Below are 26,859 nucleotides of genomic sequence, written 5' to 3' on the forward strand. Positions count from 1 at the left end.
CTGCTGCCAGGGGCGGGGCGGCGGCGGCTATGCTGGTTCCCGGGCCGGGCGGTGCGGAGCCCCACATGGGCCGCTGCCTGGCCGGGGGGGCGGGGCGGAGGCGGTCAGTGCCTAAAGCGCCTTCCCGCTGCTGCGTGCAGATCTGCCCGCTCACTGCTCGGTACGGACTGCGGAGGCGCCTGCTGCTTCCCCCCGCACTGCCTGCAGGTGAGCGTGGCGGCGGCTCCGGCCTGCCGACATCCCCTCCCCAGGCAGAGCCGGGCCAGGGCTGCCGCCGCCCCCCCCGTCCCACTCCCGCCCGTTCCCCCTGCGGTGGTTCCCGTTGGTGGGGGGGGAGGGAGGGGTTAATGTCCGTTAACGGCCGGGCCTGTTCGGAGCGCGCGGCGCTAACGGCCGCCAGCCCGGCCGTTGGGGCGAGGCGCGCGGCTCCTGCCCGCGTGGGGGCGCGGGCGGGCGGCTGTTGACCTTGCTGCGCGCGTCCTGGGGGAAGCGGACATGTGGCTGGAGGCCGCGTCCCGCATGAGGGGCCCGGGGCCTCGGCGGGCCCCTGTTCCGCAGCCGTGCGCCTTCCCCTCCCCGCGCGGGGAGGGCGGCCCTGGCCAGAGGCGGGCGGGCGCTGGAGCCTCGCCCCGGGGCCCGTCGGAGCGGGAGCGCCGCCGGCGTGCGCGGCCCCCGCACCGCCGCTGATGGTGCCCCCGGGGTCCGCCGCCATGCTGCCGGGGAAGGCCCGGCGGGAGAAGCTGGGGGTTACTGGAGGCCGCTCAGGGAGCAGCTGCTGCTGCAGCCCAGATCTCGCCTTCAGGATCTGGGACCCCTAGGCTTGCTGTTTGTAGGTGCCTGTGTGTCTCCGTTTCAACCAGGCGAAACACTAAAAGTTCATGGTTATCTGCTTTTCTTCCTGAATCCTTTTTCTTCCCTTTTGTTCTAGAAGTAACCGGGTAAAAACATAACGCTTATATTTTGCTCTGCATTTGTTTTAACCTTCTAGACATGCTCCGTTTGTCTACAGTACTCCGTCAGATAAGGCCAGTGTCCAGAGCACTCGCCCCACATCTAACACGAGCGTATGCAAAAGATGTGAAGTTTGGAGCAGATGCTAGAGCTCTTATGCTTCAAGGAGTAGATCTTTTAGCAGATGCTGTAGCTGTCACCATGGGGCCAAAGGTAATGGAAGGTTTAGCATTTTTTTTTTTATGCTAACACTTTGGTCGGCTTAAAAACAATACAGTATGAAAAAACAGCTGTTATTTTTTTCCCTCGGTGGAGCTGCATGATTATCATCTGCAGATATGTAAAACGAAGGTGTAGGGATATGGACAGACTACTGCAAGCAGCCGTTTTTGTTACATGAACTATGACAATAGTGCATGTGTTTTTCGTAGGAACAAAATGAATTGCCTCACTGCAGTAGATTTGTTTGAACAGTTTGAAGGTTAAGGGGATGTGCATAGTAGGTTATCATGTCTCAGTTGGTAGTTTGCAACAATGTGGTAGATAACTTAATTATCTTATCATGAGATGGGTTAATTAGCATGTGGGTGCTTTTTTGTTTTAGAGGGGTGTTTTGGGTCTCTTTTTCTTTCAAATTATGGTTTTGTATGACTTTACCTTTTGGTATTAACAAGGTGAAAGAGATATTCAAAGTGTAACACTGGGTTTTCAGCTGGCTGGTAAATGTTACCAGCTTAAGTGAAATTCCATGGCAGTGGCATTCATTTGTGCTGCTTATAGGACAGAATATGGCATACGGTTCCCTGCAAGTTCTAGGTCTTTTGGAAAAGTAGGTACTGTATTCTGCATAGTCATGCAATGTTCAGTAAGGCTTGAAATGAGACTCCTTTTTAAGGAAGAGACCCTGATTTTCTTTGGGGTCATAGGAATGCCTGTTTCATATGGTAACAGCATACGTATGGTAGTTCTTCTCAAGGCTGCTTGGCCTCTGTAAAATTCATTCATGTACTTCTTGCACGTTTTTGGTGCACTATTGGCTTTATTCAAAGGCAAAAATGTCATAAGCTGAGCATGTGAAGGTTAAGGAACAGTGATGTCAGCAAGCTGGGGCTGTTTTTTGTAAAGGAACAAAGTTTAAGTGTAGTCAGTTAATTTAACTCTTGTTTTTTTGGATCAGGCTACTTTGTGAGTACTTAAGCATAGTTCTAATGCACTGGTTAAAGGGCAGTGCCTGATGCAACTTACTATAACCTTGTGGGGTTTTTCTTCCAGTGTTCTCATTTATCTGCCATTCCCCATGTATTTGTAGAGGTTTAGGGATTCTACTGTAATGCCTGATTCTGCTTCCAGCGTTTTAAAGAAATACCCCTTGGTGAGGAAACTTCCCTTCAGCACTGTTCTATGTTTAAAGAAATGTGATTTGCAGTCTCTTGCAATCTATTGCTACAGCATGTTGGTTAGTTTGTCAGAACTAGTTTATGCAAATGCTTGTATTCTTGATATGCAGGACCATTCAGAATGCATGTGTATTTACTGGTGGTGTTCCTTTTTTCAGAAACACAGCTAAAAAGTGCTTGTCAAGTGTAAGTCTTTTAATATGATCAGCTATAAGTAGACTTTGATGTGCAACTCCTCTCGTAACTACCAAACAAACGCTAAGACCATGCCAAAATAGAGAATAAAATTAAGCAAAGCAAGAAGAGACTACATGAAGAACTTCACAGTAGCAGGATCCTACAGAGACAGTTTTCGTACTCTTGCACTACTTTTAGATGTAGGAGAACTGCAGGTCAAATGAAGTAGCAGTAAGAAGCCAGATTATGCATTGTTGTGTGATAATTGTTTTATAGCACAGTTAGAATTACGTAAACTCTTCTGCAAGTTCAACGTTAGTAACTGAAGCCTAACGTTTCTTTTACAGCTTCTGAGGCTAGTTGTACTTCAGGATCAGCAGAGTCTCGTGCACAGCAGGAATCCCCAGTTAGTTAAGCCATTGAGGCAGAAGTGAGTGGGCTCTGTGCAGGCGAGGAAGGGAGTGCAGCATGGCGCTGGCGTGCTGTATGGGAGTCCTTAGCTAGCTTTCTTGGCACGGGATCCAAGCTCTGGTTGGAGCTGAAGCTGCAGTGGCGTGTGATCAGCTACGGCAGTGTCTAGGCAGGAGCCAGCACGGTCAGCCCTGAGCTGGACCTGGCAGGCCAGGTGAGGGGACTTGTGCGGGGTCAGCCAGGCTGGGCTGGCAGTGGTGAGGTGGGGCAGCTGCTCTCCCTTCCCCTCTTTCAACAGCTCCTGCTGTCAGGATAGTAAAGTTTCAGGGCAGCAGTGAACCAGAGGTGGCTCCTTGCATTTCTGCTGCCTCCAGCTCAAACTGGGACGTGATTGATGGGGGCAGCGATTCAGGCTACTGACTTCATCTGGGAACAAGCAATTCCTCTTGTGCAGGTGCATCTGCCCTGTGTTCCCTGTATGGTCCATAGTCTCCATATTAACTGTGTGTGTATATGTTGCGCAGGATAGTCCAGCTTTTTAGTTGAATGCAAGTACAGGATAAGAGAAGAACAGCTTGTTAACTTGCAGTGTTTGAGCAATTATTGCAATACGTTAACACAAATTTGTTAAGTATTCGCAGTTCTCTTTGATAATCACTGACAAGGTTTGCAAGTCTCTGCTTCCCCCCCGTCATCAACAAATTGAGCTTTGTATTACTGTTCTTCAATCACATAGACTTTTTATTGTGATTTGGTGGAAATTTTGCAAATTTAATTCATGATGTTGCCGTATTTTAATTTTAGGGGAAAATACCAGTGTTAGAGGGAATCTTTTTGATAAGTTTTCTGTGTAAAACCAGTTATATTTTAGTTGCAGGCTTCTGAGTCTGTGATATTAAGCATTATGGCTGGGGAATGAAGCCCCATTCTGTGAAAGTATAAGACTTGAGCCATTTTTCCAGTTTCGCAGAACCTTGGTGATGTGTGTGCTTGAAAAGCTCTGTGCGAGGGGATGTTTCTGTTCAGCTGTGGCTGCTCAAAAGGATTTTACTTTTCTGTTGAATTCTGAGAGTAACATGCTGTGGATTATGTGCCTTTGATTCAATATTTCTTCTTTGTCACCCTAGGGAAGAACAGTTATTATTGAACAAAGCTGGGGAAGTCCCAAAGTGACAAAAGACGGTGTGACAGTAGCAAAGGCAATTGACCTAAGAGACAAATACAAAAATATTGGAGCCAGGTTAGTTCAAGATGTTGCCAACAACACAAATGAAGAAGCAGGAGATGGTACCACTACTGCAACAGTACTTGCACGTGCTATTGCCAAGGAAGGCTTTGAGAAGATCAGCAAAGGAGCTAATCCAGTAGAAATCAGGAGGGGTAATGTCTTTTCCCCTTGTTTTTAATGTTTAATCAGTGTCTCTTTACTTTTCATATTTCAAATTTCACTGACTTCCTGAATAAGTTGCCTTTTTCTTAGAGCCACATGAAGCTTCATATAAGAAGAGCAATGTGTAGAGAGCCTACTTGTTCTTGTTACATTACTTACTCTGAACAATTCTTCTTTTTTCTAATCATTTTACTATTTTATATGCAGTTAATTTGTTTAATCTGTCATAGGTAAGCTCCATTTAAAACCATTTTGACATCTAATTAATTTCTAATAAGTATATGAATTTACCAGTGCCGTGTAAATAAATTTGCCATAAACTTTGATCATGATGGAAGGTATGTCACACCAATTCCAAAAAATGATCGCTAGGTATACAAAGGACAGTATGGCGCTAGAACTGCCAGTCGCTTGATTTTGAACACGCAGACTTGCTGCGTTGTTGCAATGTGGACTTTGGTTTGAAACTTAACCTGTTTGAGGGGGTGGGTTCTGTGCTGCATACCTTGTTTTGTTCACTCACAAGTATTCTGTTCATCTTTAGGGGTGATGCTTGCAGTTGATGCTATCATAGCTGAGCTGAAGAAGCTGTCCAAACCTGTTACAACTCCAGAAGAAATTGCACAGGTGAAAATAAATGAAATTTAAACCAAGTTTACATAGCTAGCGTTCAGAAAAAGTTCTGTGAAGTCAGGTTTAATGGAGTCAGGTTGTGTATGTAGGACACCTGAGTATTTTTCTGTGTATATTAGTCACCAGAATATGTTTAATTGAATGATCTTCATGATAACGTTTTCATTGTCTTGAGTTATTTAAAATTCACAATATTCTGCCTTCAATTACACTGCTAGAAGTTAGCTGAGAAGCAGGTAGGTTTTTTTCATCATTAAGTTTCGTTCCAAAACGTGGTGTGAAAACATAAATTTGTGTACTTGGGAAGAATTGACAAGAGCAAAGAAGTGTTTGTGGGTGGGAGGTGATAGTGGACTTCTGGGGGTGTGGCAGATCTGCTGTGGGAGGTTGAGGTGGAGGTGGGTGCCCAGCTGGGTCTCGGGCACCAGCTGTGTTGGCTGGCCTTCATGGTGCATTTCTCCCCACGGCCGCAGATGGAGGTGGCCTGTGAGTGCTGCCTCAGCCCAGCGCACGGGATCTTCCCTGGGCTTGAGCTGCCCAAGGGCTGTTAGCCCTTCTAACGGAGTTCTGGGGCCCTGGTGTGGGTGTGCTACGGTCAGCTCTGCCCTGTCTTGTCAGGAAATGTGACAATTGAAAATGGTTGTCCTGATTTTCTTTATAGTGAGGAAACAAATGACTTATATTGTGAAATGAGATTAAATGGCTTACTCTTTCAGGTTGCCACAATATCAGCAAATGGAGATCAAGAAATTGGCAACATAATCTCTGATGCAATGAAAAAAGTTGGACGAAAGGGTGTAATCACTGTCAAGGTAAGAACTGACCAACATAGGGACTAAGGGCAAAGCGACTGTCTCTGCTCCAGTTAGGGCTGGCTTTTGTGGCGTGTGATGTAGCTGCTGCTGCCCACGTTACGGTATCTCACCATAACTCCTCCCTCCCCAGCTCCTTTAGACTGGGGCTTGGTTGCTGTTCCCTCTTACAATACTTCTATTTTGAAGGGGGAGGCACACAAAACACAGCCTTTCATTCTGTTGTGTATGGTATGCTCAAAATATACTTGTGCTTTTGGTAGTAAATAAGGGGTCTTTAATGTGGACTTTCTTGTGTCTAAACAGGATGGAAAAACTCTAAACGATGAATTGGAAATCATTGAGGGTATGAAATTTGACAGAGGCTACATCTCTCCGTATTTTATTAATACAACCAAAGGTGAGTTAACAGTAACACATGTCAAATCCCTTCCAATGGCTTTTGTAAGTTAGAAATAATGGTACCTGTTACAAAGTCTTTACAATCTGTTACGCTACCTACCATGGCAATAGCACAGGGGGGGTCCTTCCCCATCAGAAACTTTTAACTCCTGGTAAAAACTTGGAGTCTGTGGTGGTTTCTTTGTTAGTTGTTTGTTTTTTTTTTTTTTTTTCTCCCCTTCTCTGCTAAGTGTGGACAGCATCCATGCGGCCACCAGGTTGGCCCTGCAATGCTCTGGGGCAACGTAGAATTCAAAGTGGAGTCTTGGAGAAAACAACTTGTGTCTCTCTTCAATGCCATTGAAAAGTGCAACAGTTGCTCCAAAGTAGCTCCTTAAGTTTAAGAGAGAATGCTTGATACGTTTTTATAATGGGATTGTTCAGATAACGCATGTTGTTTCTGCAGGGCAGAAATGTGAATTCCAGGACGCTTATGTCTTAATCAGTGAAAAGAAAATTTCTAGTGTACAGTCCATAGTTCCAGCACTTGAAATTGCCAATTCTCACCGCAAACCTTTGGTCATTATTGCTGAAGATGTTGATGGAGAAGCGCTCAGCACTCTAGTCTTGAACAGGTGAGGCTTGAAATCCATACTTCTAGACAAATAGTGCTTTTTTGTGTGTGTTTTCATGCCCGTAAAGGAATACATACAAAAGCATGTGTTTGAATTTGCTGTGGTGTAGTACTGTTGTCTGTTCTCTTATCAGTACCGAAGAAACAGCACCTTTTGTACGGAGCAGTACACCCGAACTGTGCATCAGTTTGGACAGAATTCCAGTTGTTTCCTAACTACCTTTGTGAGCGAGACCAGCTCAGTTCACGGAGGTCTCCTTGTTTGCTTGATAGTTAGAGCTGTAGTGAAATAACTGGGTTTAGTAGACTCGTTCTCTGAACACACGTGCGATGTTGCTTTCTGTATTCTTTTCTTCAGACTGAAAGTTGGCCTTCAGGTTGTTGCTGTAAAAGCACCAGGTTTTGGTGACAACAGGAAAAACCAGCTTAAGGATATGGCAATTGCTACTGGTGGTGCTGTAAGTAATGATGTTTTGATTGGCTTTTTGCTCTAAGAACTGCTAATAGTATTTAAGGAGGAAGAGAATGTATATTTTTAGGTCATGGCTTATACTTGCTTTGTTGCAGGCTGTGTCCTGTTATTTCAAAAATGTAACAGTTATGCTAATGTTTGAATCATCATACTTTTTTTTTTTTTAAAATGTGGATATTGCTGTGTAATACAGCCCTGACCGACCATGAGTAATATGTCCTTTTAACTGACTGCAGTTACACACAACTTCCTTGTAGCATTTATGTTCTTAAGGGGAAGGAGGAGGAACGTCAAGGAAATTTCTCAGAAATAGCAAAGCTTTCTTGTGACCTTACAAAACTGATTGTCTAACAATTGCCCAGACTTGAGTATGGCACACAAAATTCTTTAAAATGTTTTGAACAGACTGGGTAATTTTCTTTTGCACTCAACTTCTCAAATAGTTGGTGTGCCAATTAGTGTCCCTTTACACTGCTTTTTTTTAATACACACTTAAAATCACAGCATGATACTGGGATCCAAAGGTGGTTATTGAAATAAAACTTCAGGTTAACTGGAGCACAAAGTTACAAACCAGCAAACTCTATTGTAAGGTGAGTTTAGTGCCGATACTACTTCTCAAAATACAAGGAGAACTCTGTAACACAACTCTATTTTCTACTTTGAGTCAGTGAGTTACATGAGTCAGTCATGAGCGAGAAGGTGGCAGCTCCCTCTTCCGTGAGGTACCTGCGTGCCTGGACTTGGTTAGGAGAAGGGAAGAGTTGGTTCAGCTTAGCTACAGTAGTGTGATATGTTGCACTGTTAGCCTGTTTGTGCGTCTATAAATAAAAGCTTCACATATGGAGAAACTGTGAATTCTAATGTTTCACATAATTTGTTTCAGGTGTTTGGAGAAGAAGGTTTGAGCCTAAATGTGGAAGATATTCAGCCCCATGACTTCGGTAAAGTTGGAGAGGTCATTGTGACAAAAGATGACACCATGCTTCTAAAGGGGAAGGGTGAAAAGGCTCAGATTGAAAAACGCATTCAAGAAATCATTGAACAGCTAGAAGTTACCACAAGTGACTATGAAAAAGAGAAACTGAATGAGCGACTGGCCAAACTCTCTGATGGAGTAGCAGTATTGAAGGTGAGAAGATAAAACTTCTTAGGAAAAGTCTGTCATTGATAATCTGAGTCACGACTATGTGGTTGTCTCATCATCTCAGCAGTTGATTTGGGTTAAGGAATTTGGCTTCTTGCAGTGCTACACCTTGGTATTAAGAACTCGAAGTAATCAACTAAAACTGTGTATTTAGGCTTCTTGCGTGCTAAGGTACAAAAGAACGCTGCCAGTGTGGGAGAGCGTGGCTTTCCTTTCTGGCGCTTCAAGTTGGCTGTTGAATTTTGCAGCAGCAGTTCCATAGCCAGCAGTGCTCTCCCACCCAGGCGCCTTGTGGACCTTGACGTGTGACTTGCTTCTTGTAGGTCGGTGGCACAAGTGATGTTGAAGTGAATGAGAAGAAGGACAGAGTTACTGACGCCCTGAACGCCACCCGTGCTGCTGTAGAGGAAGGCATCGTTCCAGGCGGTGGCTGTGCATTGCTTCGCTGCATTCCAGCTTTAGATGCCTTAGCTCCAGCCAATGAAGACCAGAAAATTGGTAAGTAAATTACTTGAATGTGAAGGTGTTAAGAATAGACTTTCTTCCCTCCTGAGGCTTTGTAAGATTAACTACAGATGGCTTTCAGAGTTTTTAGTTACTTGATCTTTAGAACTTCATATCCCTGTGGTATAGCTAGCGGTCTTCGCTTTACAGTGAGGAGCTCTTACTGCGATCCTGACTTGGATGCGAAAGAACCAGTAACAATAAAGCAGCAGTACTCCCCACGAAGAATTGCAAACCATTAAAGGAGAATTGAGTTGACTGTTAGAGCCATTGCTGACAGACATGAAATCCAAGAATGCTTAAGAGATTGTGTGTCAAATCAGAAGGAAAAAAGCTTTGTGCCATGTTACAGTAATCTCCTTACTACCTTCTGCAGAAGTAAAACTAAAATGTGTGTGAATATCCTGCAATGATTTAATTTGTTGACAGATGTCGAGTAGCAGAGAACTCTTTTCCTCTGGAACTGATAAAAATATCTCAGAGGGTTCTCTCTTTTTGTATTGATCTCCAGCACATGAGTGAGTGCCTTGGCAATAGGAGCAGCGTATGTAATCTGTAATTCTAAACATCCGTTTTCTTACAGGCATTGAAATAATAAAGAGAACTCTGAAAATCCCAGCAATGACTATTGCAAAGAATGCAGGTGTTGAAGGATCGTTAATAGTTGAAAAAATCCTGCAGAGTCCATCAGAAGTTGGCTATGATGCAATGCTTGGGGACTTTGTAAATATGGTAGAAAAAGGAATCATAGACCCGACGAAGGTAACCTAAAATACTCTTTAATTCTCAGCTTTCCTACCTCCCAGCTCATGTGATGGTCGGCAGGTATTAAGTTCTTTCCTATTTTTAGGTTGTGAGAACTGCTCTGATGGACGCTGCAGGTGTTGCCTCTCTCTTATCAACAGCAGAAGCAGTGGTGACCGAAATTCCTAAAGAAGAGAAGGAGGCAGCAATGGGAGGGATGGGTGGGATGGGCGGAGGAATGGGAGGTGGCATGTTCTAATTCCTGGGCTAGGGAAGCATCATGAGCTGTGCTGTTTAAGACTGACAGTTCTGACTTTAAAAACTTGAGCTGTCAGTGCAGGAGGGTGGATAGTGACTGAAGTGAGGCTGGTGTTTAAAAGAATCACTGTAACCATCAGTTACTGGATTTCATTTAACACGTGTAATTGTTTACAGTCATTGTCCATGCCTACAGATAATTTATTTTGTATTTTTTGAATAAAGACATTTGTACATTCCTGATAACTGGGTGCAAGATCCATCTACCAAGGTCCCAATTTAAACTTAAGGCACTTGATATTCTGTTGCAGAATTTACTGGTGCTTGCCAGTACTAGGAAGAACTTGGGAGCCACTGTGCGTAAGACTAGACAATTGTGTACAAAGTAGGCAAATATACAGTTATGTGACCTTTATGTAATAAAACAAACTGCTCAAAAGATCTGAAATGTATCACCTTATTCATGTGCACACAAAGCCATAGTCATGGGAGAACCCTGACACCCTCCTACTTCTAAGATTTACTGCAAATCTGACACTTTTGCTTGGAAACGACAGGACGCGTCCCTCCAGGAAACATTCCTTTGTCTAGAATGTTTCGGAAATACAAATGACTTTAATTTTAGTAAGAAATATATAAGCTGAACTGACAGTACAGTTCTTTGAAATATTAAACAATGCTATGAAAATAAGGCACGTGCATTGACTTTATTTTGCCCTGGGTACACTGCTTGTTTCACGTGTCAGAACAGGCCCTTTCACAGTACTGTGGGAGGAAACGTGCCCCGAGGGTACAAAACGGGTAAGTCATCTTTGTTGAGAAAGGGTTGTGGGGTTTTTAAATACTTCTCTTGCTCAGGTATAGCATGTGGTTACCTCCAGTCTTGTCTTACAGCTTCCTGGTAATGGGCACCAGGATTTAATTTGAATTGTTTTGCACTAGATGCTGCTTTGCCCTTAAAAATTATGGCTTTATTTGCCACCTGCTGTGTTTTTTGACCTGACATAGCTAATACTATTGATGCTTAAAGTCTTTCCTGCCTGCTTTAACAACTCTGCTTTTCAAACTTCAAAACAATGGTGTCCCCAAGCTTGTATATATTTATCTCTCTCTCAACAAACAAAATTGCTTTACAACTTCCCAGTGCTTTAAAACTGACCTCTTAATCCAGCTGTCACTTTCCCCAGCTTCCTACCTTTAATAAGAACTATCCTTCAGCCAGGATGTGTGAAGGACAGTTCAGTTGCTATTTCTGGAAAAGTATTTAAATGGTCTGAAACATCCCTTCCTCCGTTTCGTGCTCTATTCTGTAGTAACCATGTGGATTATGGACACTTTGGAGAAAGGACCAGCTTCAGCACCTGGCCCGAAGCTTCACCTAATTCCAGTAAAGAAATCTGGTAATGCAAGGCAGCATATAGAGAGCACGTAAACTGTTCAAACTTACTTCTGTTTCTTCAGAGACTGGAAAGAGAATATTAATGTAAAGAATAGAACTGTTGAAAACAGATTTAATTGACAGCTGTTCCATCATAGTGGACTAATTAAGTGGTACTGAAATAAAACCTAAGAGCTAAAGCGTAGCTCTCTATTGTATGTTTTCTAATGACAACTGGCTTTTGGTGGGCTTAGTTCACAGCAAGCAGAGGACAGTTTGTTCCCTCCTTCCAGGGAGGGCAGCGCTGTGGCATGGAACGCTGTGCTTCTGTGCCCTACTTCTCAAAGAGGTAACATTTATTGACTTGGTTTAAAGTTGTGGTGGAACCGCGACCAGTTGGCATTAGAGAGATGTATCTAATGTGTAGCAGCAAAAAGAGCCTCCCAGACGACTACAAATTTGTAAGTGGCCAGAACTAAGAACCACTTGGCTGTAGCTGAAACTGCTGCACTCAAATGACAGTACTCCTTCCATGGCGTGTGACCCTTACCTTTAACTTCTGAAAAGTCAAGAGTGTTCAGACTGCGTTGTTTTTCCTATTGCAGTTGCTGGTCAGAATTCCACAGCAGCTGGAGACTCCTGACTTACCCTTGTCATTCATCTGGATTAAGAGCACCTGCTGCTTGATGCTTGACAAACTGTTCCATGCTCCCCAAAGTCAGAAAGTCAGTTTCCTCCACTTGGCCAGAGGTGGCCGAGTTGATGCTGTTAGGTTACATTCACACTACTAATAACTTAAACTTGAGTTAATACGTTACAATGCGGGGAAAAAAAAACCATAAACTCAGATAAGGCAGAACTTACACTGATTACACAAACTGCTTGGCAAGTTAATAATCGGCAGCCTGAGACATCCTGTGTTACAGTAGCTGATGACTGACTGTTACTGATAACACTTAAAGTTGCACTTGATCGCAGTTTGAACATTCTATATACATCTGGCTGAACAGGTGTGTTTTGTACAGTATAACATCGCACACAAAGCTCAGACATTAAATAGATGCCCCAAAGGAGGAGCCTGGCACCTCTTGTACAAATGAAGTGTACAAACAAGTTTATAATGGAGGTCATTACAGTTTTCCCTTTTACGTCTGATGAACTTCATGAAGCATTAGCTCCCGAGGTATGGTTGTTTCTGGGCCATGGAGTTTGGATGCTCTTCTTTCAAAGGCAGCCACCATCTGCTTTACCACTTCATCAAAAAATAGCGTAGCAAGTTTTGAGTGTAGAAGTGAACGAAATTCAAAAGAAACCTGTTTAAGAAAATAGAAAATAATTGTTTTTCCTGTATCTAATATTGCTGTAAAATGCTCTTACAGATACCCAACTTCATTACGGGATCTCCAGTTAGTCTGCAATAAGCTGTGGGAGGCAGAACAGCTAAAACTGAACCATGGGTGAGTGTGTTTGTGAAGAAAGGCCCCATTCCTTGATAACTGCAGTTTACTTCATAAATGATGCATTGCAAAACCTAAGTAAAAGATTTGGGATAATGAAAAGCTACTGATAAACAATAACTTAGTTACTTTGTGCACAGAATTCTCCTGGAGACAAAAGTTGTCTGAAGAAAATCCAGCAGACTTAGAGGTAAGCTGGAGCAAACCCAAGAGGCATTTAAAAGAGGCTCGAAATAGTAACCTATTAAATACCAACATTTAAAATCAGTTTTTCCATCTTGGTAGCTGTAGTTATAGTACGTTCAAACAAGGGCAATTTACTGACTAAAGCTACAAATTTCTTGTGTGTGATGTATCTCCTACCTGAACCCTCCCGCTCTCGACCTTCGCTGTCCTGACGCGGGCAGTCCATGCCAGAGTACAGACACATTGCAGTGCTCAGAACTTAACTTTTTCTTTTAGCTACTGAATCTTGCAGTTAAACTGAAGCTACTGCAGTAGGTAACAGTTACTGCAGGGGCGCACTTTCTCCACTCTCAAAAGAAACTGGTTGCTTTTATGTTAAGTAGCCTTCAATTATGCTTTTGTGCTGTGCTGGCCTTTGGTCTAGTTAACTAACATTCCCCTAAGGCTACAGAATCACATTGTTGTGTGATACATGGCTTCCCAAAATGCTTACAGAATTTTCAGGAAAAGGTTGCTCTTCTGTGATTTTATCACTCCTGCTATAGCATGTCTTTTGGATTGAGATTTAAGTATTTTTGTCCTTCCTGAGAAGTCAGCAGATTAAATGCCAAATGGAGCAAATACAGCTTCTCTCAAGTTGCTTATGTGTAGTGCACATTAACTGCAAAACAGTAGCACAGAAGTAATTAAACTCCTTGGACTGTAGGCCAGATATAGCTTCATTTACATTTGCTTGACCTCAAGCATCAGTAAAATTAATGTGCCTTTCGGAAGCCTGAGAGTTGTTGTGTAGAGCACCTAGAGTTCTGCAGAGCAGGGATAATGAGTTTGGCATCATGTTCAGTAACTGTGTAAGACTTGAGGTGTGGGATACATTTACAAAGTTTGCAGATGGTGAAAATGGTGGTGTGCTTCAATCTATACACCAAATCATTTAAGAGCCAAAACCAAACTAGAGAAGTTCTCTGCTGTAGGTATGCGTCTCCTGGCATCAGGCTGGCAAAACAGTGATGCAGTAGCTTGTGGGAACCAGCATAACCCAAAACTCAAATTACATTTTCTAAAGCAAATGAGTATTCTTGGAATCAAAGTTTTCTCTCCTAAGTATCTATAATTGCACAGTACGTTTTGAGAAGTTTGTTGTGAAATGCTCGTCAGCCCTATCTGCACAGAGGCAAGTACCACAGCAGTCTGTAGCCAGCAGGGGTTAGAGCCCTAAGGACTTGCCTTTGTGAGGCAGCCCCTTGCTCAGCTGCCTACATTTGCCTCTGCTACGTCAAAATGGGGTAAGTAGTAGCAAGTATCCATAGGGTTTCCCCAAGAAAGTGAAAACGTCCATTTTAAGTCCAGTTTTGACTCCCTTTAACTGAAGTTCTGGTCCTGAAAAGTCAAAAGGTGGCTTTAGGGGGAGGGGAGAAAAGTTTTCCTCACAAACTCAGTATTTAGATTATAGGGTGTAAACACTTGCTGCATTTGAGTTTTCTCAACTGATTTATAGCTTGGGTTAAGAGTTAGCTTATGTACTGGTCAGTAGCAGGAACTAGCACTTTTTTGCCTAGAAAAATTCAGGAGAATTTCTAGGAGAAATTCAAATACCACAAGCAAATAACATGAGAAATGTATTTTTTCAAGTGCCTATAGATTCCTTTTTACTGTTGAACTGTATGAAGCACAATACAGAAATAAGCTGAAAGTTATTAACCAAAGGAGATTAATGTGCTAGTTTACAAATACTCCAAAAGCTCTTTCTCCTATTTACAGAAGGTAATTTTTAAAGTAGGGTATCCCAGTAGATGGCAGCAGGATCAACTCATTTCTGTGTACTTTTGTAGTCTGTTGTGACTCAATGCAACACCTACTTTTAACACTATAAAATATAAGAAAAAAATGTGATGACAAACTAAATAGACAAAATGGAAAAGCAACAACTTGAGTGGAAAACAACTACTCTAGGAGTAACAGGCTAAATCAGATACTAGATTTAAAGAGTAATAGTCTTGAGCTGCACTGATATCCCGTCATAGAGTAGAAAGACAGCAAAAATCTATTACGCCTTTATTATAGAAGGAAGGAGTAAGACTTAAAATACAGGAAAGAGTAAAATTGGAAGCCAGGAAATTAAATTGGCCAAACTGCACTCCAGACAGGACAGATGGGAGAATACCTACTTTCTGGTACCAAGAGCCCTTAGGTTGTAGAGTAATTAAAGGAAATAGCAAGTATGTTTAGTATTTCTCCTCTGTATTTGACTGTCTAAAAACTTCAGCATGTCTAGAATTGTATGATGAGGGATACGGTGAGAGATCCAATTCCTAGACTATTTCATGACAGGCGGGCACCTCATGAAAGGCTGATGATTCTAAAGGACACTACTGGTTTCCATGTAGTAAGGTTTGGAAAATTTTTTTTTATAGGAGTGACTAAAATTAACTTGTTTTCTGTATGACTGTTTTAAAAAAATTAGTACCAGCCATTAAAAAACAAAGCAAAACAAAACAAAAAAACCCACAGTTGAAGATACTGTTTCTAGGCCCTGCTCCAAGCACGTGGTAGTCTTAATTACAATACTTACTGAAAAATCCAATGTACATGTCCTTGGATAACCAGGGATACCTGGGCTGAAACGCCACACTGTTTCCAAGTGATTAAATAGCTTTCCATCTGTGCAGGATGCCTTAAAGAAAGTTTAAGAAGTCAAGCTGTAATTAGGCTTTTACAGGTGTGACAAATTGGTATTACTGAAGTTTGCACTTGCGTTGTGTTAGATAGTGAAGGTCACGGCGTAGTTAAAATTTTTCTCATAGTGCGGCCAGCATAAGATCCTATTTGCACAGTGTCATCCACAGCAAAGTAACTGAATCCCTTTTAAGGGAGAGGAAAACTTTTTGTGTTGACAGTCATAAAACAGATCTCTAGTATGACGCATAGAACACCAAAATAATGCTAATGCTATATACCAGAATTTTGAGCAACTCTGTTTTAAGTAAAGCATATAGATATTTACTGGGGTTTGGGTGGGCTTTTTTTCATTATATGTATAGAATGTTTCATATACTGATACATAGACTGGTAGTCTTGGGCTATACGAATGCCTAGCATCAAAACAAACCTGATTGAAGACAAGCTCCAAAATTCTTCTGTCACAAAGTACTATTGTCAGGAGCTACCATGAAGTCAGTAAGACTACATACTCAAGTCCATAATCAGGTTATAGATGTTGGCTTTTAGCTACCAGCAAGCCATACTTAATTAGCATTTCAGGAGTGCTTGCATACAATCTACTTTAAAACAATGAAGTATTTGCAGTAGTTGGCTTCCTAGTTTTCATGACAATAAGGTCCTTATTTTCACTCATTTTGCTTTTAGCACATATAGCGAATTTTGTGTGGCTATATTTAAAACAGAAAAAGAGTGAAAGACACATACTTCAAAATCATCCAAATACATCACCTCAGTTGTCTTGGAATTTCTAGAGAGAATATCTGTAACTGTTTTTTAACTCTTTTTTTACAGGTCTTACTGTTACCACAAGCAGTTCTGCTCCAAGGAGACTACCATGATGAATAGGTGTTGCTCCTGGTTTGAAAGTAGTGATAAGGTAAGCCATCTCAAAGACTAACCAACAGCACAAAAATAGATACATTTTTCTGCCCAGGAATGAGATGCAGAGCCTTGCTACTTCTACAAAAGAAAGGGGAGGAGTAGAGGGAAGATCGAACATGAAGATCTGGGCTTGCTTTTCCTGCTGCCGCCAAAAGGGCAGGAAGAATGGGAAAATTGCCAGCGTGTCCTCCTTGCTCCCAACCTTATAAGTAGCAAACTCACTCCGTGCTTTCCACTGTGGCAAGAGCTGTGGCTACCAGTCTGATTTTTCCATTGCTCAAGCACTGCTGCTGTAAGCAACAAATTCATGCTCATTTTGTCGCCACCAGTAGCCTGCTATGCCAGACACCATGCAAGCCGCCTTTGCCCAGAGTTGTTTCTGAGGACAGTGAAGTAGTCCAGACACACAGTCACTTCTCAAGAAATGTTCCTACAGTTACATGAACATAACGTACACTTCTAGGAAAAATAATCCCAGCAGAGAGAATACTAACAAATCTAGGAGGAAGAAATCTAAAGAAACAGTTCTCCTCACCACTTCCATGATCTTTCCTGAGACATGAAATCCCCTTTTGAGTGAATTAGAGGGAAAAAGAGTTAGTAAGCCAATCTGATAGCTATGTGAAAGAAAAAAGCCAGTCTTGTCAGGGAAGAGTAGAAAGGGAAAGCAGTCAGCATGTAAAATGCAGATTTTCCATTGTAGCTGTTCAACTTTCTTAATAAAGGGGAAAAGATATATTTTTCTTTCCAGAATAAGTGCCTTGAATAAAAGCCCTTTGCATATTCCCTTTCCAATTCATGTCTCCCCTGTACTTAAGAAACAAAGTTTCTGTGTAATTCCACTAGTTATCCCAAAAAATAGTCAATATCTGCCACATGAATGGAGAGGAAGTTTTGCTACAATCCGAGCTGTTCCTGACCAAAACAGATTTGAACTTGCAAGGCAAACTAGTCAGAAGATCCAGACGTCAACTACAATTTCTCCTTTGGCATTTTTAACTATTGCTCTTGAAAAGATGAAAGGGGGAGAAATACAACTGCTTCTCTTATGAACAAATTAAATCTAAAAAATGAGCTTTAAATTAACTCTGCTATCTTACACAGAACAACAAGTTCTTAAGCAGATCCTATACTTCAGTTTAAGACTTCTTGTTTTAGCTAGTTAAAATTGACAGAGGAAAAGTAATGACAGATATAAATTTTGCTAAGGCATAAGAAGCTACAGTTGTCAAAGATAACTTTTAAGTCAGTAGAAAGGCTAGGACAAAATTTTAACAAAAAAACCCAAAAATGGTATATCTTCATTAATGGCTGCAAGTTTCTCCAGCAAAAGGAAATTAAAAAGCAATTCCCCCCCCCTCATTTGGCAGCTTATGTTTTAAAAGCACATTCAAATTCTCTCCAGTTAACCTTTCTTTAAACAAAAGCAAAAGCAACACAAGCGTTGAGCCACACAAAGCACTTCCAACATCAGTTTTGTTTTGAAGCACCAGTGAATTATTTTAATTTCAACAAACAAAAGTTACGGAAAGTTAGAGCTAAGAAGAAATAAAAGGAAAAAAAAAAAAGAAAAAAGAGTTACCTTAACTAAATGTGGTCTCACTAGGGTTACAACTGATGTATACCTCTCCACTACAGGAGGGAATCCTATTTCTAGCTGTGCTTTGCAGTATCCAGAGCGCTTTGATAATATATCTGACTTCTTACACCAAGGAACAAATAGTTTGTAGTTCTCCACAAGAGCCACAACTTCATACATTTCCTGCATAGAATACCTGAAAAAGAAACACAAAACATTATGTACAAGGTATTTTAACTTCAAATTCAGTATCAAAAAGTTTTAAAGAGGATATAAATGGCAGTTTGGAAAGCAAAGTTACCTGAAAACACTACCACTGTTTTTGGAAATTAAAAAGAGAAAAAAAAAAAGGTAATGAACTGATAAAAGTCTTTGCATAAAGATGCAAAACACCACACAACATCCAGCAGTAAAGTTAGTGAACAGTGAACCTGTTGTCTGATACTTTCTGCAATATCAGGTAAATATGCGTACATTTTGAATGGAAAAATAGTTTTTCCAGCACAGCCATATCTTCATTTAGGTAGATCTTAGATATAGGAATCCACGCTTCACGGCTACCAAGAAAAGGTGTATCAAAATGAAAGTACTATATTTCATGAGGATTAAATAGAGGAACACTACTTTCCTTATTTTAGTCCAAATAAAAAAACTTAATTAAAAAATACATGCAATGGAGAAACCTCAGAGCATCACAGAATTGCTGAGGTTGGAAGGGACCCCTGGAGGTCATCTTGTCCGACCCCCCTGCTCAAGCAGGATATTGCAACTGCATGAAACAATATGATGGCAACATTTTAGTTCGTTCTACTGTAACATGGCAAAGTATTACATATCTATGTTTTTTATTTTTTAGTTCTGACTCAGAAAAGAGTTGAAGCACATGCTTAATTCCATCTGTGTTTAAAATGAAGCGTATGTTCAACAGTACTCAAAAGTGAGTACTATTAGACAAAGGTTCTCTCTAAGTGACTATGCAAAGTCTGTTGCAGTTCAAGAACTATCACATAACTGAGTGTTAAGCATAGTCAAAAAAATTACGCTAATAAACAAATTGTTCATACTATTGTGGACCAGAGACTGGGTGTAGATCCCAATCTCATTAAATGAACTAGAATTTTCCCACTAGCTTTAAGGCAAACAGGATTTCAAAATCTTTTTCTATGTCACTAAATTTCTTCATCACACTATTAACTTTTTCCTTCTTTTAAAGAAAAAAGAAAATCTCAAGAAGTGAGAAGTACAACATAACGTAAGTGCAAACATTTAGAGGTATTTGAGACAGAAGGCAACAAACTGAGTTTTCACAACTGTTGGTCTATTCCCATTTCACCAGATGAAATTAATAGTGTATGCTTCCCTTTCAGTTGTTTTTTTTTGTTTGTTTTGTCATGGAATAGAGAGGTTATTTCTGCTGTTTCTTTCTATGGGGCAAGGGTTTTGGGTTCTTACTTTTTTTTTTATACTCAATTTCAGACTGGAAAAATTTAATCTCTACAAATTCTGAAAGTCAGAACTCCTTCCTAGTCTCCATTTGGATACAGTCATAGGGGCATGTGTCTTCAGGGATGCTCAGTCTTTGAGCTCCTAGCCTTTCAGACTAATCACAGCAAACACAAAATCGATAAGCATATGAAGTCTCTTGCCACACTTCTATACAAACCCTATAATTCTTCTTTCAGAATATTCTTTTCTTTTATTTACTAGTGGAGCAGCAATGTTGAAGAAAGTTCTTGAAAAGGTATGGCTCATTACAGGTACTTGCAAAGGAGAAACTCTGGTCATCAGAATACCGCAAGAAGCCAAGTGCCTGCAACAGTGAAAATGCTTTTAGATGTGTTTCATAAGAGCAAAACAAATAACAACACATTCAGGGGAGACAAACAATCAGTTGTATAACATTCCAGAAAATGTCATATTCAGATGGAAAACCAAAGGCTCGTAACAGTATACAAACTGTTAAAAACACAAGGGGGATATTTTTTTTTCCCTTAGGAGAAACTAAAAATAGCCCCCAGTCACGAGAACAGTAACTGGCAGAGTGAAATACAAAGGCTCCCGTTAAACATAGGCTTCATGGCAGCCTGAGTTCATGTACAAGCCTCATATGCACCTAACTTGCAGAACAGGCTTTCTTAATAGCAAAATCAAGGCATAGTCTGAAATACTTCACCCTTTCGGAATACACGAACAAGAGAAAGTTCCACTTGGAGATACAAAGTTGAACTCCACCATAATCCCTCTGCTGCCTTCCTTCTCTTAAAAGGGCAGTTTCCTTTTGAAAGTCTTTTCAGAAAGTATATTGCCTACCCAGCTTTCAAAGTTTCCTTCAGAAAATATCATGCAAAACTTTGGACAGTCTTTTCATAAATAAAACTTAACAAATTACCTTTAAATATGCTAGTAATTCTAAGATTGCACCTCAGTATTCTCTGTTTGTGAAAATCTACACTAAAGTCTAACAAATATTCATTGTGATTAATCGGTCTGTTCTGCTAAATTATTGATTTTCCCCAGATCAAGTCAATTAAGAAGGAAAACGTCACCTTCAAAGCACTGGTTTTTGGCAACAGGAAGTTAAAAATGCCACTATTTGCTCTCAGTGTTTCTACAAGTGTAAACTAAAGTGCAATCTAGGTCTTTTTCTGTCCTTTCTCTAGTTAAACAATCAGGACTGTAGTTCTGGATTCACACAGTCAAAAATAGAACCAAGCTTCCCCACTTAGCATTAGGTTTGTTCGGTGTTTTGTTTGGTTGTTTTGTTAGGTTTTGTTTGTTTGTTTGTTTTTAAATACAATGAACAGAGAGATGAATTTTTTACTAACCACCAAAGTAGTCTAGCAAATTACACTTACAAATTTTAAACAATTACAATTAACGTGTTCTTTAAAAATCAACATAACTTGAATTCTAAAGAAACACGGTAATAACCTGAGACTGACCAGATTAGCTTATATGGTCACGGTACTAGAAGACAGGCAAATAATAAATTGGTACTGAGCATAGAGAAAAATAATGATCACCATCAGCTGATTAGAAACAATCTGCACAGACTTTTTAAAAAAGAAAGAAGCAACTGTGATACAAAGCAAGATGACTGACAACACAGATTGTAATCACTGCAGTTGAAAAGGAATTACTAAAGATGGGACAGAAGTATGGTGTCAAAGTTAAAAAAGAATCGGTCGACTTTAAAAGTTTTTAGACAACAAGGTCTGCAAATATTTGCAACTGTATCTCAAGGGATGCGGACATACTCTGTTTTTTTCCACACAGACTGGACAAGACCGTTAAGGAAAGTGTTGCTTTGGCAGAAATGCTGGAAGGGTGCCAGTAACATTGTAGCTGCCTCAACCAGATTCATAGAAAGTGTTCAAATGTTTGGACCAGACTTCATTCTGCAGACACAATTTAAATCACTTTCTCCATCTGGGGCTACATATAGTACGCAGTCCAAATGAGTTGCCAGGTTTCTTCTCTTGGTTTGTTTTTTACTGTAATGCTACAGCAGTATATTGTTTCATATAGTTTTATCTAGACTTGTTTCAGCTACAAGGCTGAAAAACAATCTTTTAGCTGCTGTAAGACAATGTCCTTTTCATAATTATATTGCCATCGAAGGAACACAAGGTTAAGAGAGGTTATAATGCTAACAAACATGGTGAGAATTCATTCCTCTCCGGATTTTATCTGAAGAAAAACAAATGCTCCAAGAACATGCTGGGTTCAGTACCAGTTCAGGAAAGCATACTTCATCAAGAAATCACAAAAGCAAGGATTTCAATGGACTGTCACACATGTTTTTGTGAACCTGACCAAGGCCACAGAAGAAAAGCAAAGTCCATACCAGAATTCAGACACACCTACCAACTCTGTATTTATCCTCTGACGCTAAATACAGCCATATCCACTCACACTGCTCTCACTGGCATCATTCAATTCCTGACACTCGCTGCTTTCTCTCTAAACATTTGTGCACTGATCACAGTATCACCTGACCTCCATGACCTGAAAAGGAAGCATTTACTGGTGTATGGTATACATATGTCAGTGATCTATATCCAGTGGCTATTTTTAATAGCTACAAATTTTTCAAAGCCTAAAGATCAACAAATTTTTGAAAAAAAGGGATCTCCAACTCATGACTATAAAGACTGAAATTAGCCATAAAAGCATGCCACCAGGGCAATTGTGTTTGCTGTTATCCCAACTGTTACTCCATAAGGTTAGTGGTATCTGGTGGCCATTTGATGGTCCGTGAGACATGAGTTGATCTCATTCAGATTCTTTGTCGACAGCTGTTCACATCCCAAAAAATGAGCGTTGCCAACAAGTGCCCTCATTAGCATCTCGGTCTGAATAAGCACAAGAGACTAATTTACCACCTGAGTCCTTGAAGTCTGCTACTCAGCACAGTAAAGGGGCTGCCGGGTTGACAACAGGTACAGAATGTACACCAATGACAACTGCAAGACGTGAAAGCATACCCAGCTTTGAGGCTACAAATAATACAGCACCGTTTTGGATTCAGCTTGCACTTGCTTAAAGCCAGCTGCCAAGATTCTTAGAGCTTACATTAGAAACATTTTCAAACTTGGGTTGCAACCAGTTACTTAATGAGTTTCCTTTTACTGCACATCCTTTTCAATAATTGATTATGCCCTCAATTCAGGACTCTAATATATTAATTCAAAACCCAGCAATTTTGTTTACCAGAATTGAACTACTTTAATATTGCAAACACAGCCTAAAGATTAAAACACAAAGGATATACAGTAAGAAATGTGGTCCAAGTAAGATAATAGATTCTATCATTGCACAGTAATAATTATGCCAAATGACTGCTTGAAATTTGACATCATGAACCAATCTCTATTCTACTTTTTCACTGTTTTTATGAGGATGACAGCAAGACTTTGAATTTAACAAAGAAATACAGCAGCACTGCCGTAACAGTAGTAACGGGTGAACCTTTTCCCCCCTCTTTTAAGATTTTCAAATTACGCTTTCTCACATCTGCTTATTCTTTTTCTTCCAATTATAAGACCAACTCTTCTCCCAAAGCGTATTTTGTTTCTCATGTTGTTCCAGCCAGCCTTTCATGGGATCAGGGGATAAAGAACTTGTTGCGTTATCTGCACTGGAAAACATCTGGGCGTTCTACTCAGTTTTTAATTTCTTTTATGGATTGCTCAAAGTTTTGCAACTGACTCAAGCAAAGAAGAGGAAAGTTTATAGCCTGATAATCGTCTGTTCTTCCACCGACACAGAGCCAATGGCCACCGAAGCTGAGGCACCTCGGCCCCCCGCGGAACGGCAGCGTCGGGGGGGGCCCCGGGAGCACCTTCCCTCTCCCCTTCCCCAAAGCCACCACCTTCTCCCCGGGGCGGCACCGCGTTCCCCCGGGCGGGGCGAGCCGGGCAGGGGCTCTCCCAGCACCGCCCCGCGGGCTGCAGGGCGCCCGGCACCCTTCACTGCGGAGCGCACCGAGGGACAGCGCGCCTCAGGCGGCCCCACCCCGCCCGCGGGGACACAGCGGGGCTGCCCGGCGAGCTGAGGGGAGCCGGGGCGGCCGGACGCGCCGAGGGGCAGTGGGGCGGCGGTGCCCCGGGTCGACACGCCACCCGCGGCAGCGGTGGGGCTGTCACCCCCGCAGTCACTCCGCCTACGCCCCGCGTACCTGACAGCGGCCGTGCGCGGCGGCGGGGCGGCGGCGAGCCCGCCGGCCAGCGCCCTGCCCAGCGCCCGGCCGCTCCGCGCCATCTCGGGCCCCGCTCCTCGCCGGCTGCCCCGCCCGCCCCCGCGCGCTGCCTAACGGCCGCCGGCCGGAGAGCCGCGCCCCCGCCGCGCGCCCCAACCGCCTATCGCCGCGCGGGGGCCGGCGTCACGCGCTGCGGGCGGTGCGGGGGGGAAAGGCGGCGCGCGCAGTCACGGGACAGCTCAGGCTCGCGCCGGGGAGAGAGGCCCTTCGCCTGATTGGCCCGGCGGCGCGCGAGCCCCGCGCACGGCTATAATTGGGCTTGTGCGCGCGGGGTGCCCCCCACGGAGCCCCAGGGGGCGGTGGAGGCGGCGGGAGCTCCGCCTCTTCCCCGCCTCCACGCAGGGCGCGTGAGTCGGGGGGGGGACACAGACAGATCGACGCACCGACCGGCCGCCTCTGAGGTGGCGGGCCTCCGCGGCGGAAGGAGCTCGAGGAGCAGGCGGGTGAGAGCCCCCCGCGGTGGGGGCGGCCCAGAAGGGCGCCCTGGCGCACAACCAGGCGAGCGGTGTGGCCTTGCCGCTCCTTGCGGGCCACTCGCTTATCATCTCCCCCGTCGCCTCGCCTTCTCTCGGCAAGGGGCTGCTCGCGCAGGTGCGGAGCCATCGGTTGCGCAGCCTGCTTCTGCTCGATGAAGGTTAAAGTTTCGAATGATCAACGTCGTTAAAACTCAGCAGTATCTCCATAGACCTGAGTGTAATCACAGAGCATCGTTTTACCACAAATCGAAACAACAAACTCTTGTCATCACTTATGCTTTCTCATAATTCACCTTTCAAATACAGCCTCCCTCAACAAAAGCGCAATTGACAACTATCCTGCAAGTGAAGAACTATTGTTTAAATATGGTTTGTCTCCTCATGCATTTCATATGATGTAACATCGTGTGTGCACAGAAGTTATTTAAAAGTAAGTCTGCAAAATCTATTTCCATAAAATAGTACTTTTTTAAATTTAGTGCCTGTTGGGCTATTTAACTCTTGAACTGAGACATAATACTTACACTTCATAGTATTTACATGTCCTTAACTGGAACCTGTCTGGGCTGTATCACACTGGAAGGTAAACAGCTTAGACAGCTTATATTGTCAACAAAGTCTCTTCAACTATGTGGTGAACCCATTCCCACTCAAATGCAACTAGAATTTTACATCTAATGTAAATTAAACTGAATGCATGGAAATTGAGATTTCTGAACAAAATAACAGTTCAACTATGTAAGTCCACATATACATCCTCTTCAGAAATGTCTTCCTTATGATTAACTCTGTCCTTACCATTAGCAAAAATGCTCCCTATTAAACAAGATCACCACCACTTTGGATAATTGAAACTAATTGGAGTGGTTCTTCCTTTATCACATCAGGATATGGTGTTTTCCAAAGAGGCTGTCCTGTAGCATGTTCTTCATACTGAACTTCGTGAAAAACAGAAACATGTAAAAACCCATGTTCTCCAATGCAGGTGAAAAACAAACAGCAAAGCCAGAAATACAAAAAAAAGCCCCAATCCTGACCTGCCCGCTGCCCCAACCCCCCGCCTCCAATCCTTGCTACTAACTTCATCTGTTTTACCACTTCCATCAGAGACACTCTTATTTGCTGGATTCTGTGTTTGCCATGGGAGTGTGTTCTGTGTCTGTTGTTCTGGCTTGCTCCTGTGGATCAGGAGTTATGTCTTAGAGAGTTTGATGTGTTTTGGGATTCAGAATAACTGAAGAATCAAGTCTTGAGAAGCACAAGATAATGGATGTCTGAGGGAACTCTGAGGTTTTTTGCATTAGTTTTTTTCCTTGGTAGGCTCAGAAATACAGAAATAAGAGTCCTTGCACCTTGCCTGATACCTGCTGTTGGAAAAAAGATTTGCATTTAGTAACTTTGACAGGAAGAGTGTCCCAAATTAATACTTAACACCAGAGAAATACAAGACATTTCTGATACACCAGAAGGAATCATGCTGTATGACCAAAAATATTTTTTTTAATAAGTGCTATTTTTGTAATACTACCATCATGAGAAAAGGTTCACCTTAAATGTAATTATGAGGTTTATACTATTTTAAAAACGTTTAAGAATTGTAAGGACCCTTTTAAGTGGGCAGAGAGACAGAGTCAATCTTAGATGTGGCAAGCATGTCCATGTTTAAAAGTAGGCTATTTTTTATACAATACATTCAGCTGTGTTCCTATAGATGACTGAACAGGGCAGCTAGTTTAGTATGTTCCTTTGGCAGCCAAAGATACGCAAAGCAAAAATAAAACCATTGTATTCCTATTTATAAATGAGTTTCAAATAATACTTGCCATTGAAATATCTCAAAAACTCTCACAATCACACATTTAAGCTGGGAAGGATGATCTACAAGCATGGGTGATGATTAAATTGCTAGTTACATGATCCGCTAGGAATTAAGGGCAGATTTGCTATTTCACACTTCAGTGAATTAATCAGGAGCTACGATATAAAATAATTTTCTTCTATTTCATATAGCACCAGTGAACCATGTGTTTCTGGCATAGCAAGACAAAGTATTTGGCCGTAAACGTGTTGGGCAAAGGCTTAGACTTTTTACATGTTCATATGATTTTGGTGGGCCTGTAAATCCAAAAAAGGTTTAAACTTCAGTGCATACTCACTCATAGCCAGTTTTGAAACCCAGCCGCTCTGTTCGTACCCTGTCCCACTTCTCAAACAATACAGGACATATTGATTTAACTGCTAAGGAAGAACGCGATGATCAGCACTAAACCACCAGGAGACCACCTTCAGCTTCTGGTGGGCTGGGGGAGGATGGCTGCTTGAGGAAGGCTGTGTCTTTTGCTTCTCCACGGGGCTGGGGCAGTCTTTACCTGACCGTGGAGTGCTGTGCCAGCTGTGACACAGGCCTCCTGTGGGCCTGAAGCCTGGTTCCTCTTGAGATAAAATCTACAAAAGGATCCTCAGGCTCCACCAGGGGAGCCCACAGTACTGTAGGAGCACGGGTGACTG

General features: G+C 42.3%; 2 protein-coding genes across 2 annotated transcripts; one reads left to right on the forward strand and one right to left on the reverse strand.

Moving 5' to 3' along the window:
* Positions 1 to 39: 39 nt before the first annotated feature.
* Positions 40 to 10,352, forward strand: HSPD1 (heat shock protein family D (Hsp60) member 1). Its single transcript, XM_054209353.1, has 12 exons — positions 40 to 207; positions 989 to 1,164; positions 4,064 to 4,316; positions 4,871 to 4,953; positions 5,676 to 5,771; positions 6,078 to 6,171; positions 6,619 to 6,787; positions 7,145 to 7,244; positions 8,145 to 8,390; positions 8,729 to 8,903; positions 9,493 to 9,671; positions 9,760 to 10,352. The coding sequence occupies exons 1-12, from the start codon at positions 66 to 68 to the stop codon at positions 9,910 to 9,912; spliced, it is 1,866 nt and encodes a 621-aa protein (XP_054065328.1). The 5' UTR covers positions 40 to 65; the 3' UTR covers positions 9,913 to 10,352.
* A 247-nt stretch (positions 10,353 to 10,599) lies between these two features.
* On the reverse strand, positions 10,600 to 23,918 carry COQ10B (coenzyme Q10B). The gene is made up of 5 exons (XM_054209357.1): positions 23,795 to 23,918; positions 19,778 to 19,924; positions 18,118 to 18,310; positions 15,505 to 15,606; positions 10,600 to 12,602 (listed from the first exon to the last, which is right to left on the reverse strand). Exons 1-5 carry the CDS (start codon positions 23,875 to 23,877, stop codon positions 12,435 to 12,437), a joined length of 693 nt encoding a protein of 230 aa, XP_054065332.1. The 5' UTR covers positions 23,878 to 23,918; the 3' UTR covers positions 10,600 to 12,434.
* Between the last annotated feature and the right edge of the window lie 2,941 nt (positions 23,919 to 26,859).

Source organism: Rissa tridactyla, chromosome 7 (genome assembly GCF_028500815.1).
Source record: "Rissa tridactyla isolate bRisTri1 chromosome 7, bRisTri1.patW.cur.20221130, whole genome shotgun sequence".
NCBI classification, from domain to species: domain Eukaryota; kingdom Metazoa; phylum Chordata; class Aves; order Charadriiformes; family Laridae; genus Rissa; species Rissa tridactyla.